Source organism: Sitodiplosis mosellana, unplaced genomic scaffold (genome assembly GCF_009176505.1).
Source record: "Sitodiplosis mosellana isolate CC-2019 unplaced genomic scaffold, AAFC_SMos_1.0 Smas_scaffold_30, whole genome shotgun sequence".
In the NCBI taxonomy this organism is placed as follows: domain Eukaryota; kingdom Metazoa; phylum Arthropoda; class Insecta; order Diptera; family Cecidomyiidae; genus Sitodiplosis; species Sitodiplosis mosellana.
This window is the reverse complement of record NW_022595272.1, coordinates 1,877,572-1,891,101: the sequence shown is the minus strand read 5'-3', so window position 1 is coordinate 1,891,101 and position 13,530 is coordinate 1,877,572. Positions and strand designations below refer to the sequence as shown.

The window sequence follows — 13,530 nt, the reverse complement described above, 5'->3', positions numbered from 1 at the left end:
AGAGAGAGAGAGAGAGAGAGAGAGAGAGAGAGAGAGAGAGAGAGAGAAAACGATGCTCCCCAAAATGGTTGCCGCTTACCAGTTTCGAATGTACACAATTGAAGTACTGACACTGAAATGCTGTACGTGAAGCTAATGTGCGCTAATTTGCTCTATGAAATGCATTGTTCCACTAGCTCACATCCGTTATTAATAATAAGTTATTACCCGCATCTTGAAGTTTTTTGCGTTCGTTTTTTTCCGCACTGTGCTCCTTATGTTTTTGTTTTCGCTTGTGCCATTTAAATACAAACTATTTTTGCCCGGTTGCTCGCAGCTAAAGCTGTACAGCTCATTCAGAATAATAGATGAGTTTGCATTAATTGTATGTCCGCTTAATTTCACATCATTTCTTGAGTTTAAATGGCTGCTTGTAAACAAAATCCACCGAAAAATGAATTGTTGTCGGGAAATTCATGCAACCGCAATGGCGCCCATACACAGCAGGCGCAACACTCGAATAAACCAACTGTCCACACTCAATGACCGAAATAAATGCCGATCTTGTTTTGCCTACCAGTGTACTTTTGAAATTTGGCAAAAGTTTTCACTCAGTGATATCATTCGATTGAGAGGATTTGTTTTTGTGCGACTCAATAAAATCAGGTTTTTAAAACCATTTTCTGCATAAGCGCTGCCTATTCGTTCTGAAGATAAAATATGCATGAGTTTCGTTAAGCTGTTTATTGGGATTATTTTGTTTTCGGGGTACATGACCGTGTGTATTGTGTGTGCGTGCAGCTGGTGGGAATGTAAGCCGGCGCGGTGGCGGCGATTCTGGTGTGTGCGGTTGGCTCAAATGCCTGAAAATTCTAATTCAGACACACTTCAACTTATCCCACTTGAATATTTTCATTTAGACGCTTTTTGCAGACTTTTTTTTTTATCACGGCTCGAAATAAGTGGTCGCCCTTTAAAGTGTGCCAGCATTCATTGTGTAATTTATTTTTTTTCGCAAAAATGTTTGTTGTCGCTTTTGTGCCTTTCGTTCCGACTTTATGTATGCTGCTCATTCTGCCTCTCGCTCTTTTTCAACCATTTTATTCATTCCGCACAGCCTTGCGAACCGTATGGCATGGCACAATGCTAATAAAATTATAATGATGCTTTTATGTTTTCAAACATTGAAGAGAGTGACAAAACGGGAAGATGTGAAGCGAACAGATAAAAATTGAACGGAATATGGAAAAAGAGAAATAAGTTGAAAAAAAAAGTGAAATAAAATGACTGCAAAATGGAATAATAGGATGCGTTTTTGCTTTTCACATCGCCGAGGCTATTGTTGTCAACCTCGAAACCATCGTACGCATTACGATTGCTCTTGTTTTGCCATATATATATATATTTAACGTTGCTTGAGCGTTCATCACTTTGATGCGATTTGCACTGCTACACTTCGTTCGTTTTCGCTCCCTCCCCCTCTCTATCTCGCTCGTATTGTCATCGCACTTGCATTGCATACATTATACCGAAGCTTTTGTATTTGGATGTATGAAAATTACACCGCATGGTTCATGCTATCTGATTATATTCAATTATATTCAATGCGTCTCTCAATCTCTTGGATTTCATTAAACCAAACCATTTTCATTCGATTTGTTATTATTCGAGTTCTTGGTTTCGCTTCTGCTCTTTCGTGTCGGATTTTATTGTTGTGTGTGGTGTGCATTGTGTGCGCGTTTCATTTTTCATACCAGATTCAATCTGGTCTCAAAAAATGCGGTTTTCATTTCGAACCAACACGCAGACATACATATTTTTATTTGAACATCTTCGTTCCACTGCAAATGAACGTGTATATTTTCTCATTTTCATTACGATTGATGGTTGGTGGAAAAACAAACGCCGCACATGGCACTCCACGTTTCACATTCAATTTCACGTTGTTGCTGCGTATAAAAGGAGAAAACAAAGACAAGTAACAGCAGCAAAACAATGAACGAGAATGAGACAAGGAATCAGCGTTTGTTTGTCGGCCGATCCTTTCACTAGCACTTGTTCGCTCGCTCATTCTCTTCGTATGTGTATGTATGTTACTTCTGGAATGTCGACCCTCTTTCGAGCTTGATTCATTTAATTTCTACGTCATTTATCATCTTGTATTCTCTGACTTCATTTCTAACGTTTCAGTTCCCTTTTCCATGGCGCACTGCAGCCAGTCGCGTGTGCGTTTTGTTTCGTGTTATTTTTATGTCTAATTACTTGTTCTAAAATAATTATCACATTATATCTCTTCTGCCGCGGTATATGCGCTCTCTGAATTTCGATTCAGTAAAAACGAGCTGATGTTTTATATCATTTTATTTACAATTTTGATGTTGGTGCGAGAAATGTGGCTAAGATAAGTTCAATGAAATGAAAATTCGGAACAGAAGAAAAACATAAAAATTCAATTTAGATTTTTAGCGTAAGCACGCACGCGAGCGCACTAAAGTATTTGAGCAAAATTATCTTGAGTAATGAAAAAGTGGTGTAGCACTTTTAGAGATTGTGTTCCATTTCACTTGTTTGCTATTGATTTTGGCTTGCTTTGTTTGTTGCAGCCAAATGGCTGTAGCTTTTTGTTTTGAGTTTTCGTTGCTTGTTTTTCTTGCAAAATGAAGTTATATGCTGCTTTTTTGTTTAAATTTTTTATTTTACTTGTTTCCTGCTGATGTCTTACAAGATGGATATAATTTAGATGTTCTGTTTATTATTTTGGAAATTGCGTATAAAAGAAGAAGAGAAAAAAAAACTTAACAATTGAATAAAAGCTCAACTCCTTCATTCACGAAACCAAGTATTTGCTTAGCTTAATGATTCCCTGGTTTGCATTGCACTCTCAATGAAATGCGCGTACTTGTCGTGCATCCTTTACATAACTCAATTTTCTACTACACTTTTTTTTCGTCCAATTCTTGTTTTATTTATCTAACTCTAGTTAAATGACGAGCTATTGACTCACCAAAAAAGAATTGATGATTGCCACTTAACAATCTAGTAGTTTGTGTATGATACAGCCCGAAAAATGTTGCTTTTCGGAAAAAATTTCAATCTTAGAATTGAACAAAATCTCAGATTAGTTCATCTAGTCAAATTCGGCTATTGGCCACAAGTGCGCAAATTGTTAATTTATTGACGCAAGAGAGGAGAAAAAGTGGTGCTCATTTCTTTCTTTTAATTTTTCATTTTGAAATAAACACACTTTTTGTCCGCGCGTGATTATCAACACTTTTTGCACCAAGTGCATATAATGACCTAAGACATTTTTTTTTCTTCTTCAATGTATTGAATTAACGGTCGCCAATTTCAATTAAAGTGCACTATGGAAGGAAAAGAGCTTTCACAAACAATCTAACGGAAATAAGTTGGGGATCGCAAAAAGAACGTGGTTAACTGAAATTGTTATAGGTGGTGTTGGGTGGTGGTAGTAGTGGTGGAAAAACTAAAATCTATGCGAACCAAAAGATAATAATGTGATATTTTTTTCGTTTTTAAAGAAAAGAAGAGTTTGTTCTACAGAGAGGTTGAAATTGATTTGATCAAATCGGTTGTCGCATTTTCGTCTAACTGCTTGTTTTTAGATTGGTATTTTGTTGGTTGTACGTAAAAAGCCAACATAAAAAAATAAATAAGTGTTAACGGAAAAAATACGGTTGTTCTTAACTGTTTTTCGTAAATAAATAAGAAAATAAAACGATTTTTTTCGTTATCTATATAAATATATATATAGATTTAAGGAGAAAACCAAAAATAGAGCTAAAAAAATTCGGAAGAAAATTGAAATCAAAATAACTCGACAATTGAATTAAGCATTTTGAGGGGTTTGTTCATATAACTGTGTCTGCTTAGCCTATGACTTGAACAGTCAAAATCGCTTTCATTTACTTGTACTCTTTTTTTTTGGTTATCAAATTCTATTTCAGCTAAATAAAATCAAGTTAGGTAAATGAATAAACTTCAAACAATGTACAAACCTGATCTATGCTCGGTGAACGTGCTTGTTCATCACGTGAAGTTGTGGCATCCGTGCGTTTTGGACTGCGCGGCGTACGTGCATATGGATCTTGAGCACCGTACAAATCTGGGCTTGCTATATTCAATAGACAAATTTTCTGAACAATATCAACGATAACTAATCCATACTCCGTTCCATAGGCCATACTAAACGAAACAGAGAGAGAGAGAGAGATGGAACGAATGAATTATTAACGTTTGAAGTGAATTATGATTCGTGCATTGGGCGTTGTAAAAACAAAGTTGTTCTCCTGTCGTGACGAGTAAAACTTACAGTCCATAGTTTGAGTTAATACACAGCGCTGTAATTTGACCTGGATGCGTTCCATTAGTCCATGGTGTTAAGCATACAAGCTGAGCTTGAAAACCTGCCGGCTTTCGTTGCGGACCAGGCCGAACTTTCAACATACCGTCATTCTGTGTGGGGGCAAATACAAACGAAAAAGCACATACACACATTATACACAAAAACCAGTTAAAAACCAAGAGCCTCAACACAAACAGACTTCAAAATGGATTTTGAACGCTTGAGAGGAACATTTCGAACGCGTCGGCACCAAGTGAAAAAGAAGCACAACATACACCATCGACGGTGGCAACCGCATACATGTGTGCACGTTGCTAAGATAAATGGTTCTATCCGAGTATGGAAAAATCAAAAGACAAATTCAACTCGGTGGTGAACCGTAAATATTTTCGAAATAAGCAGCTTATATATTCATGGCTATTATTTCCATATGTTCGCTTCGGGATAAAAGGCTTTTGTATTTGGTTCTTTTTCTCTCCTGGTGTTACCTCCTGCGTTCGGCTGGCATGTCTTCTTTCATGGCGTTTGTTTTGAATTCGGATCAGAGACGTACAGATGCGAAAAATATCAAGATAGAGTAAGTGAGTGAGTGAGTGTTGGACGTGAAACTAAAGAGCTTATAATGTTATAGTCAATATTTTATCCGTTGTTTTTCGTACTTACTTTCGTATCAACAGAGTCCGGTTGTTTTGGTAATGATCTTGGAATAAATTCACATTCTGGACTGCCTTCGGGGTCGTCGAAATTTTCATAGCTAATTGGAATCTCTAAAACCTGCAGCGATTAAACCATTGCAGAACAGCAACAACAACAACAAAAACAACAAAAAGAAGATGTATTAGAATATGGTTCTGGTTGATTGGGCGTCGATTAGCTAAGGCCACATCATGTTTGTTTGGCGTAAGAGATTTGGACAAGTTTGCTTTTCTTAAAAGCAAAATAAAATGTAGAAGCGCAAAAAAAAAAGAGAACTACTTACTAAATACTCCGAAACGCTTTCGGCTTTACGAAACTTAAATAGTATCACATGACCGCTTGCACCAGCTACACACAACCTTCGTGATTCGGCACACAATGAAATCATCTGTATCGCTAATGGATCATCATCGGAGCCATCCATTGAACGTGTTCGCGGGCGGTCGAAGATTTTTGCCGTTTTCAATTTGTAGAGGATTTGCAGCGTGCCAGCGCTGCTGTCCCAAAATTTAATTGAACCATCTTGATGGCCGGTGATGATAATTTCAAAGTAGCTACACGACGATGGTGACCATCCGCCTCCAGATATAGGCCATTGGCGATCGGACAAACCCGCCTTGCGATTATTTGGATTTAATCCAACCATGTAGAAAGCTGGCACCAAATCAGATGGACAATCAGCTAAATAAGTGCAACATGTAACCGGTGATTCATGAATATCCATGGGATAAGGCGACTCAAAGCATGGAAATCCAGGAGTCAGTAAATCGATTAAAACTAAATCATTTTGTAAAAGTACGGCTATTGCATAAGGTTCTTGCATATCTATTATTTCATTCACATCGTGGAAGCAATCGGCATCCAATGTCAGTGGCAACGAATTGTTTGGAAAACGCAAACGGCGAGTGCGGCGAAGTGCGGAGAGGGGAAAAGAGAAGAACAGAGAACCAGAGTGTAAATGTAAAATGTGAACATTTGATGGACATTTGCAATGCAAAACTGCGGGTCTGTGGTATTCTCTCTCTCGAAAAACCAGAGGCCAGATTGGGTGACACGCAGTGTGAACCATATAAAGTACTCACCACTTGACCAAGGACTTTCGCATATGGTTATGAAATCGACTACCGGATGTTCCATTTCAAGAACAGTGGTTGATCTGCCTTGGAGCACTGTTATGCACGGCGACTTTCCATCTCGTTCCACCGATAAACCACCCGAAAATATTGTGAACGTTTCACTGTTGCACCAATACACCAATATCCGTGCCAAACCACATCATCGCATTGGTAACGCAGTCGTCAAGCAACAGGCAAACAAATCCAAATCCAAAAAAAAAGTTCAGCACCGACAGTGAAATGGACGAATATTGATTGAAATGACGATGAGAAGAGGGTGGAAGAAAGAAGAGTGGCCGAATTAGATTTGAACAAGAACAAAAGACGGAAAATTGAATCAAGCGATACGATGATTGAAAACATCAGCCTGCCATTCGGCAAGATGCTCAAAACATAAATCACTTTTATTCCAACATGTTGAGCACACACACACACAACGCTGATTGTGATAGCGGTGGCAGTGTTAGTGTTGGTGTGTGTGCTTTCCAAGTCGTTTTCCGTTCCGTCATTCATTCCGTGACTAATGAATTTAATTCAACAAATCCAACTTACCCCATTTTCGTCGTTCTAAGGTCTACTTTATGAATCGGCTTGCACGTCTCTAATTTTCCATCTTTGTTTGTTTTAGCTGAAATGGAAAACCAGAACAAAAGTGAAATCAAAAAACGGATTCTCACTTATCACCACTGTGTATTTTCGCTAAGCTATTGTCTTAACGTTTAACGAAGAAAATGGCTACTACATCTACTGGCGCAACGTTTTATTTACACACATCGAGTGTATATCTCATCATAGCAAGCGATGATCGAAAAATGGTGAAGATAATATAAGAATGGAATTCATCTTCCGAATATGTGGGCTATTATCATGATTTAGGCATTCGAGCAAATCCGAAGATACTATTGATTTTTGGATTAAACACATTTATAGATACTGTGAAGGCGTTTGCGGCGACGGCAAAGTTATACACACATTGTTAGCAGTACTTACCGTGAGGATATGAATGAAATTGAGGTTTCGGTGTTGGTCTAAGTGGCCACGTACAAAGTGAACCGTCTGTATGGGATGATACAAAATATTTGCCTTCATGATGCCAACCAACTGATCGCAATTGTTCAGTCGATTGCCATCGCATTTCAGCGCATTTTCCTCGCAAATCCCATAGTACTATTGTTCCAGACTCATAAGCAATCAACAGCTGGTTAAAAAAAAAAACAGAACACGCCATTATGTGTGAGTGAAAATTTACATATTTTGTCCATTTGAAATTATGCGGTAACTGGAAGGAAATTAACTCACTTTGTTCGTATCTGTTGGATTATCAGACAGTGAAACTACGGCACCTGGACGATCTTTCCGCAAGCTATATATGGGAAACAGAAAAGTGAGTAAGAGCAGAGAATCAATCAATAATTTAGTTTTCAATCCATTGAAACGGTCAACCACAGGAATAAATGTAGCTGTTAAATGCTCCGGGCAAAGCAACTGCGTTGCCTTGTGGCCATGGAAAAATGTGTCGGTTTCAATGCTATTTTATTCGGTGTTTTAATTTACAACGTGATATAAAACTTTTATCCATTGGGTCAGCGCGTCTACATCTACACTTTGTCGTTTAAATATTCACAAATAATGAAGATCCTTTCGAATGAATGCGGTTTGTTTCGATTTAATCTTCTCTTTGAGGCAACCCCAAAAGGTCACACAGGCTTAAGTTTTCATTATTCCGTCGAATGAGTGTGCTTTGCTCGAGCATCGGTTAATGTGTAAATAATGGCAATAATAGCATCTGACGCCACTTTTGATATAACGAAATTTGATTTCATACACAAAGCCTTCCAAATGACGTTCGCTTCCTCTTTCCTCTATTTTTTTTTCTCTCCCTCTCTGATGTTTGGTTTAAAGTTTTTGGGGCTCGAAAATGGTTTAGTATTCGCATGGAATTTCTTTGCTAAAATAAGGCATTTGCTTGATGACAACAGCGATTTTGTATAGGAAACTAAAAATTAACGATGCACACCCCATTTCCATACATTTTGCAGGCATTTTTCCATGGAAAATTGCGTGAAACGACAATGAGCCGTCGGCAACAAAACAGCACAACGATGGTGACATTTTAATTAGTATAGTTTTCCCTCTTGGCATCGTTTTTTTTTTCTCTTTACTTTTGTTCATCGTCTTTGTGTGCCTCATTTAGCGCATTCCGAAACGGTGCCGAACACAGAAAGGAATCTATTACGTGGCCGTATAATTAAAAGATTTACTTTCACCTCTGATCTGTGAAAGTCTTCAAAATGTGAAAAAATGCGAACAAACCGCACATAATTTGCTCGGCAAAGAAATTTCTCATGAAACCGATGCTCAACCAGACGAAACAATATGGACGACAACATAAAAAATGGTTTCATCTACGAAACCATACTTCTTGTTCGTTTTTGTGCAAATGTACGCAATATTGGTCGAAGCTTTTGTTCCAACCATTTCAAGCGTTCGCGACAAGCTGTTCTTCTGCAGCCATCATTTCTCTTGTTTGTTTTTTTTTCTCTCTCGGTTGATAAAATGGTAGCGCATGTCGCAAAAGCTCAATGATAATGCCATTGCTCAAATCTTACACTACAATAATATTCAATATGAACCCAGTCAAATGTATGTTCAGCATTTCGAATGCACCGACCGAGAAAAAAAAACATGGAAATTATTCTTCATTGTTCTTAATTTCGACGGTGAGGTTCTTTTGTAGATAATGCTGGCGACCATAGTTATTCCATACCAGACGCAAAAAAAAAGGAAAACCAAGAATTTAAAACTGGCCGCCAAAAATAAAATTCATAAAAAAGCAATTACGAGTGGCATAGAGCGACCGGGAACGAGAGAAAAAACGATGACGGAAAACCAAAGAAAATGATTTCGAATATAAAAGATACACACAAATGTACCCACTCAGACGCACAGTCAAACAAAACGATGCGGGACTGATATTAAAAATCATAAAGCCAACAACAGGAACACGACAACAACGCAAACCAACAAAAAAAGAAGATTCGATGTCAGAACAATAAAACCATGCGGAAAAAAAGGTCGACGAATAGACAAAAGAATATGTATTATTCATATTTTGTTTGGGATTCACTTGGAAAAAATATCGCTGCATATTCTCATTTCAATTTGCGCAACTGTGTGTTCTTGTGCGTCGGGTAAAAAAAATTATACCTGAGCGTGAAATTAAATTTTTACTTGAATTAAAAGAGAGAAACAGAAAAAAGCGATGTACCTCCGTATCTGAACAATATGACGAATTTTCGGTATCAAGACCAAAACAAAAGAAACGCGCCATGCCTGTGGCAAACAATAAACTCTCTCTCTTAGAAACCGACTTGTTCCACCGAACAAAATAAAATTTGAAAAAAAACAACGTCTCTCATGAACGACGTCTCACACATTTTTTTTAAAAATCGGAACATCATTCGAATATTTAATGTGAATTGACCCATTCTCAAAATTTTGCATTTTTCCCTCTTTCTCTGTCCCTATCTCTGTATCTCTTTCTCACTATAACTTCCCGATTCTGTTTTCCACATGGTTTCCACTTAAATTTCCGCATAGCATCACTAGTTGAATGAGCCGTAAAATTAAATATTGATTTTATCCTTCAGAAGGAGGAAAAGTAAAATAAAATGAAAATGAAATTAGGTTAAATACCGTGGATGTAAACTTCACCTTAATTTCATTGGACACAAGGCCCGAATGGTTGTCGATTAATGAAAATTTCTTGAAAATCTGACAATCAATATTATAAATCAATTTGTGTGCTGACTTTCCAACTTGAAAGCCACATACACACACCCACACACACACATAAAAAAAACTCTTTGACTTGCTCACTCACTCTCTAATGGATGGTGGTATAGACTAAAGTCTAGAAATTAATAATGGAAATGGCTGTAACGTGTTCTCCGTAGAAAAAGTTTCTTTTAATTGTTCGAATTTTTTTCATCGTTCCTTCTCCTTCTCTCTCTTTCTTCTTCTCTCTCTCTCTCTCTCTCTCTCTCTCTCTTCACTGTGTAAGAGTAACGACTTGCAACTAAGTTTTTACTACCACAGTAAATTCATTCGTCTGTTTTAATACTCCAATGAAGTTTCTAGCATCAAGATCTTGTCACAAAGAAGGTATAAGAGAAATGCCAAGCATTTTCCGCACTAAATATGTTTCCTTAATTATTTCACAAATTAAAGCTCACGCCACACCATTCGACTTGAATTGCTGATGCAGCAGGAGCAGCAAAAATGTGGGCACCCATTCAAATACAGATAAAGAATGTTGAACAACAGCGCGGTTTCGTTTTCCATTCGGATATGAGTCATTTCAGAATTGTCACTGGAACAGATGAACATGCTAAGATTGAATGGAGGACCGATGTAAATGGAAATGTTCACACAACGGTTTGAAAAACAAAAGTTTTCATTCACTCGACACATTTCATTTGGACATGCAGAGGGAAAAAGAGCAAAAAAATGGGAAAAAATTGGGTCAAACGAAAGAGACGCTGCTGATATATATATTTGAACAATCCAAGCAGAACCAGTTTTGCATGGTGGAATCGAAATGAACATTTAGTAAGAATATAAATACAAACAATGCCGCGGTGAAATGTATGATTTCTTCTCTCGAGGAACATGTACACGAGTCGGAACAAACAATCCGAGCGGAAGAACAAAGAGAATGGAGAGGGGGAGAAAGAGAGCCGAGAAAGAGAGAGCCGAGAAAGAGAGAGAGAGATAGAAGGCGACTGTCGAGAATATGAGTTGAGTGCAATGCAACGACGAAAATCACAACCAGAAAGCGAGTGGAGAAGTTTTTTTGGTTATATAATACACTTGGTGAAAAATGAACTTTCGAAACAAAAGTAGTTAAGTGTTCTTAGTTGGTGTGTATGTGTGTTTGTGGATGTTTGTCGTTGTCGGGGTGGGTTTTTAATATTCCATAAGCGATTCGTCACATTGAACTGAACTGTGAACGGGTCGATGAAATGATGGGAAGCCAACGATGAGGATGAAACGAAACGCAAATCAAGCAACCAACTGAAGAGACGACGATCGCTTTCAGTTTTAAGCGATTTTGCCATTTTGCGATTTTCACGCTTCGATGACGAGGCCATTATTTAAATAGCACAGCCGGAACATTTTAGAAAATCATGCGACCGAATCGACAGAACATGAGCAAATTTTCAGTCTCGAAAGTTCAACAAGTTATTTGGGCGGCTTTTTTTCTCTTGCTCTGTCCGTTCGAATCAAGGCAACGGAGAAGTGTCGATGTCTCAACCAGAAGCGATATATCCATCTCCGACTACAGCTTGAGAATGAGCCACACATGTTGGATACATGGGAGCAATAGTGACGGATACGAGGGTAATAGTGATGACTCTAATTAATATTTAATGTCAATTTGGATATGTATCTGCAAGTGGGATGAACAGTATTTGGATGACATTGTTTCCCATCAAAGTATGAAATGATAAAAACACCTTTCAGCTAGTGGCCATCGACAAATTGTAAGTGACGAGAAACGAGAGAGGGAGAGAGTGAGTGATGTAAATGTGGTGAACGGCAGTTGGACAGCAACTTTGAAATGTAGTTGCGCCAAATTGGTGTGTAGGGAGTATTATATACGAGTTGCGGTTCGCAATGGAATGTTGGTATTTATTGGGGTTACGTGGAAATTGATGACGGTTTGCGCTCATAAGAGCATGTGCTAATAGCTTTCCCTAGCATTGTGCGCATAAGCGTACACACTAAATCGCTCTCTAATTCACATTCATCAACTACCGCCCCATACAAAGAATAACTTATTTTATTTAAAAGTGGAGCAAGTAGGTTTCTTCGAAATGGATTACGGAATTCATTCAATTTCACCCGCCTGTCTGCACAATGTTTTGCATACAATTGAAAAGCTATTTTTAGCCTTTCTCTAGCTCGCTTTTCTATCCATTTTCCTTGGGTATGTGTGTATCATTTTATAGTCCGAAACCAAAACTTATAAACAAACTGCACACACATCACGGATTATTTGTTGCAGCACACGACCGTTGTCGTTGTCGTGGCTTTATTTGATTCACTTCTTTCCTTCTTTTATTTTCTTTTTCCAGTTTGGAAATGGCATTTTTTAAGTATTTATATAAAAATTGTATATAGTTGCACCGAAAATGGGCGCGAGAGCATTTTATTGCACATGTTCAACTGCAATTGCAACGACAACGACATAGCAACAGTAGACAGCGGCGGCAACAGCAACAAAGGAAATGGGAAACGTAAATTTGTTGTATGCACGTAAACATTAAACAATTGCATTCAAGTTATTCGCATGCTTTGTACAAAACGGTCATAATTGCAGCTTGGCTTAGGGTTTTGTGTGCACAGTGCAGTGTGTTCTGTTCACACATACACACTCACAGTGCATTTTGTTAAAAGCTCCTTCAGAAACCAATGAATGTAAGAGTCTCTTACACACTTGATAGAGTGCGCTTCTAAAGTTCGCCTGACTGTTGCCACAACGATCCGGACGCTTCTTTTTGCCATTTATTTAATTCCTGTATTGACGAGTCTAACGTGAACGACAGAAAGAGCGATGCTGAGCACACAGAGTTAGAAGTGTCGTTGTAATTTGACTCGAGCCGACTCAAGCAAAGAATTGCCTGAGAGCATACACAGTGCATACTCACATATATCTTTTTCTAATGGTGAACGCATGAAAGCGCATAATGTCCTCTAAATGAATATTGAACATATGTTTTCCATAAGCTCACCGAAGATGGATGAGTGTTCTGTGTAATTTCCTCTTTTGTTGTGCGCTCCTATCGGCTGTGTTTGACTGTTGTAGGTTGTGTGTACATCGCTCGAGTAGGGCAAACACACCGTCAATTCATCCGGACATTGTTTACAATTTAAATATAAATCATAATAGGTTCTTTTAGACTCATTCGTGACTTTGAACAAAAATAAAGAGCCACTCATCTATTTCATGGGCAAATAAATAGTTTGGGCGCCCGTATGTGCCCGAAAATGTCATGATGTCATGAAAATAAGCACCCAATTCATTTCATTCCATTCCATTTTATTTCATTCTCTTCCGTTCCATTCCGTTCTATTCGGAACCATTACCACGGTGAAGCGATGTCAAGTTTTCCGTAAAACATTTTATCAGAGCACAATAATCCCCACTCGAAGCGAAAGAGTTCATGCTTTATGGTGCTTGGATTTTCAGTGAATTATTTATAATCTAATTTGCCATCACGTGAGTTGCATAAAATTTTATTTTATGCATATTCAAGCTTTTCACTCATATACATTTCGATCTAGGATCTCTTGACAGCAGCCGCCACAGCA

General features: G+C 38.1%; 1 protein-coding gene across 38 annotated transcripts in view; it reads right to left on the bottom strand.

Moving 5' to 3' along the window:
- The window catches only part of LOC129569275 (syntaxin-binding protein 5), a 114,678-nt gene that overhangs the window by 41,916 nt on the left and 59,232 nt on the right, over window positions 1-13,530 (bottom strand). For all 38 annotated transcript variants that reach the window (XM_055447981.1, XM_055447970.1, XM_055447973.1 and 35 more), the window contains 8 exons: window positions 7,453-7,516; window positions 7,144-7,351; window positions 6,706-6,781; window positions 6,121-6,275; window positions 5,322-5,863; window positions 5,006-5,116; window positions 4,310-4,452; window positions 3,996-4,182 (listed from right to left, as the gene is read on the bottom strand). In XM_055447981.1, the coding sequence (XP_055303956.1) occupies window positions 3,996-4,182; window positions 4,310-4,452; window positions 5,006-5,116; window positions 5,322-5,863; window positions 6,121-6,275; window positions 6,706-6,781; window positions 7,144-7,351; window positions 7,453-7,516 (1,486 nt within the window). The remainder of the gene's footprint in view (window positions 1-3,995; window positions 4,183-4,309; window positions 4,453-5,005; window positions 5,117-5,321; window positions 5,864-6,120; window positions 6,276-6,705; window positions 6,782-7,143; window positions 7,352-7,452; window positions 7,517-13,530) is intronic.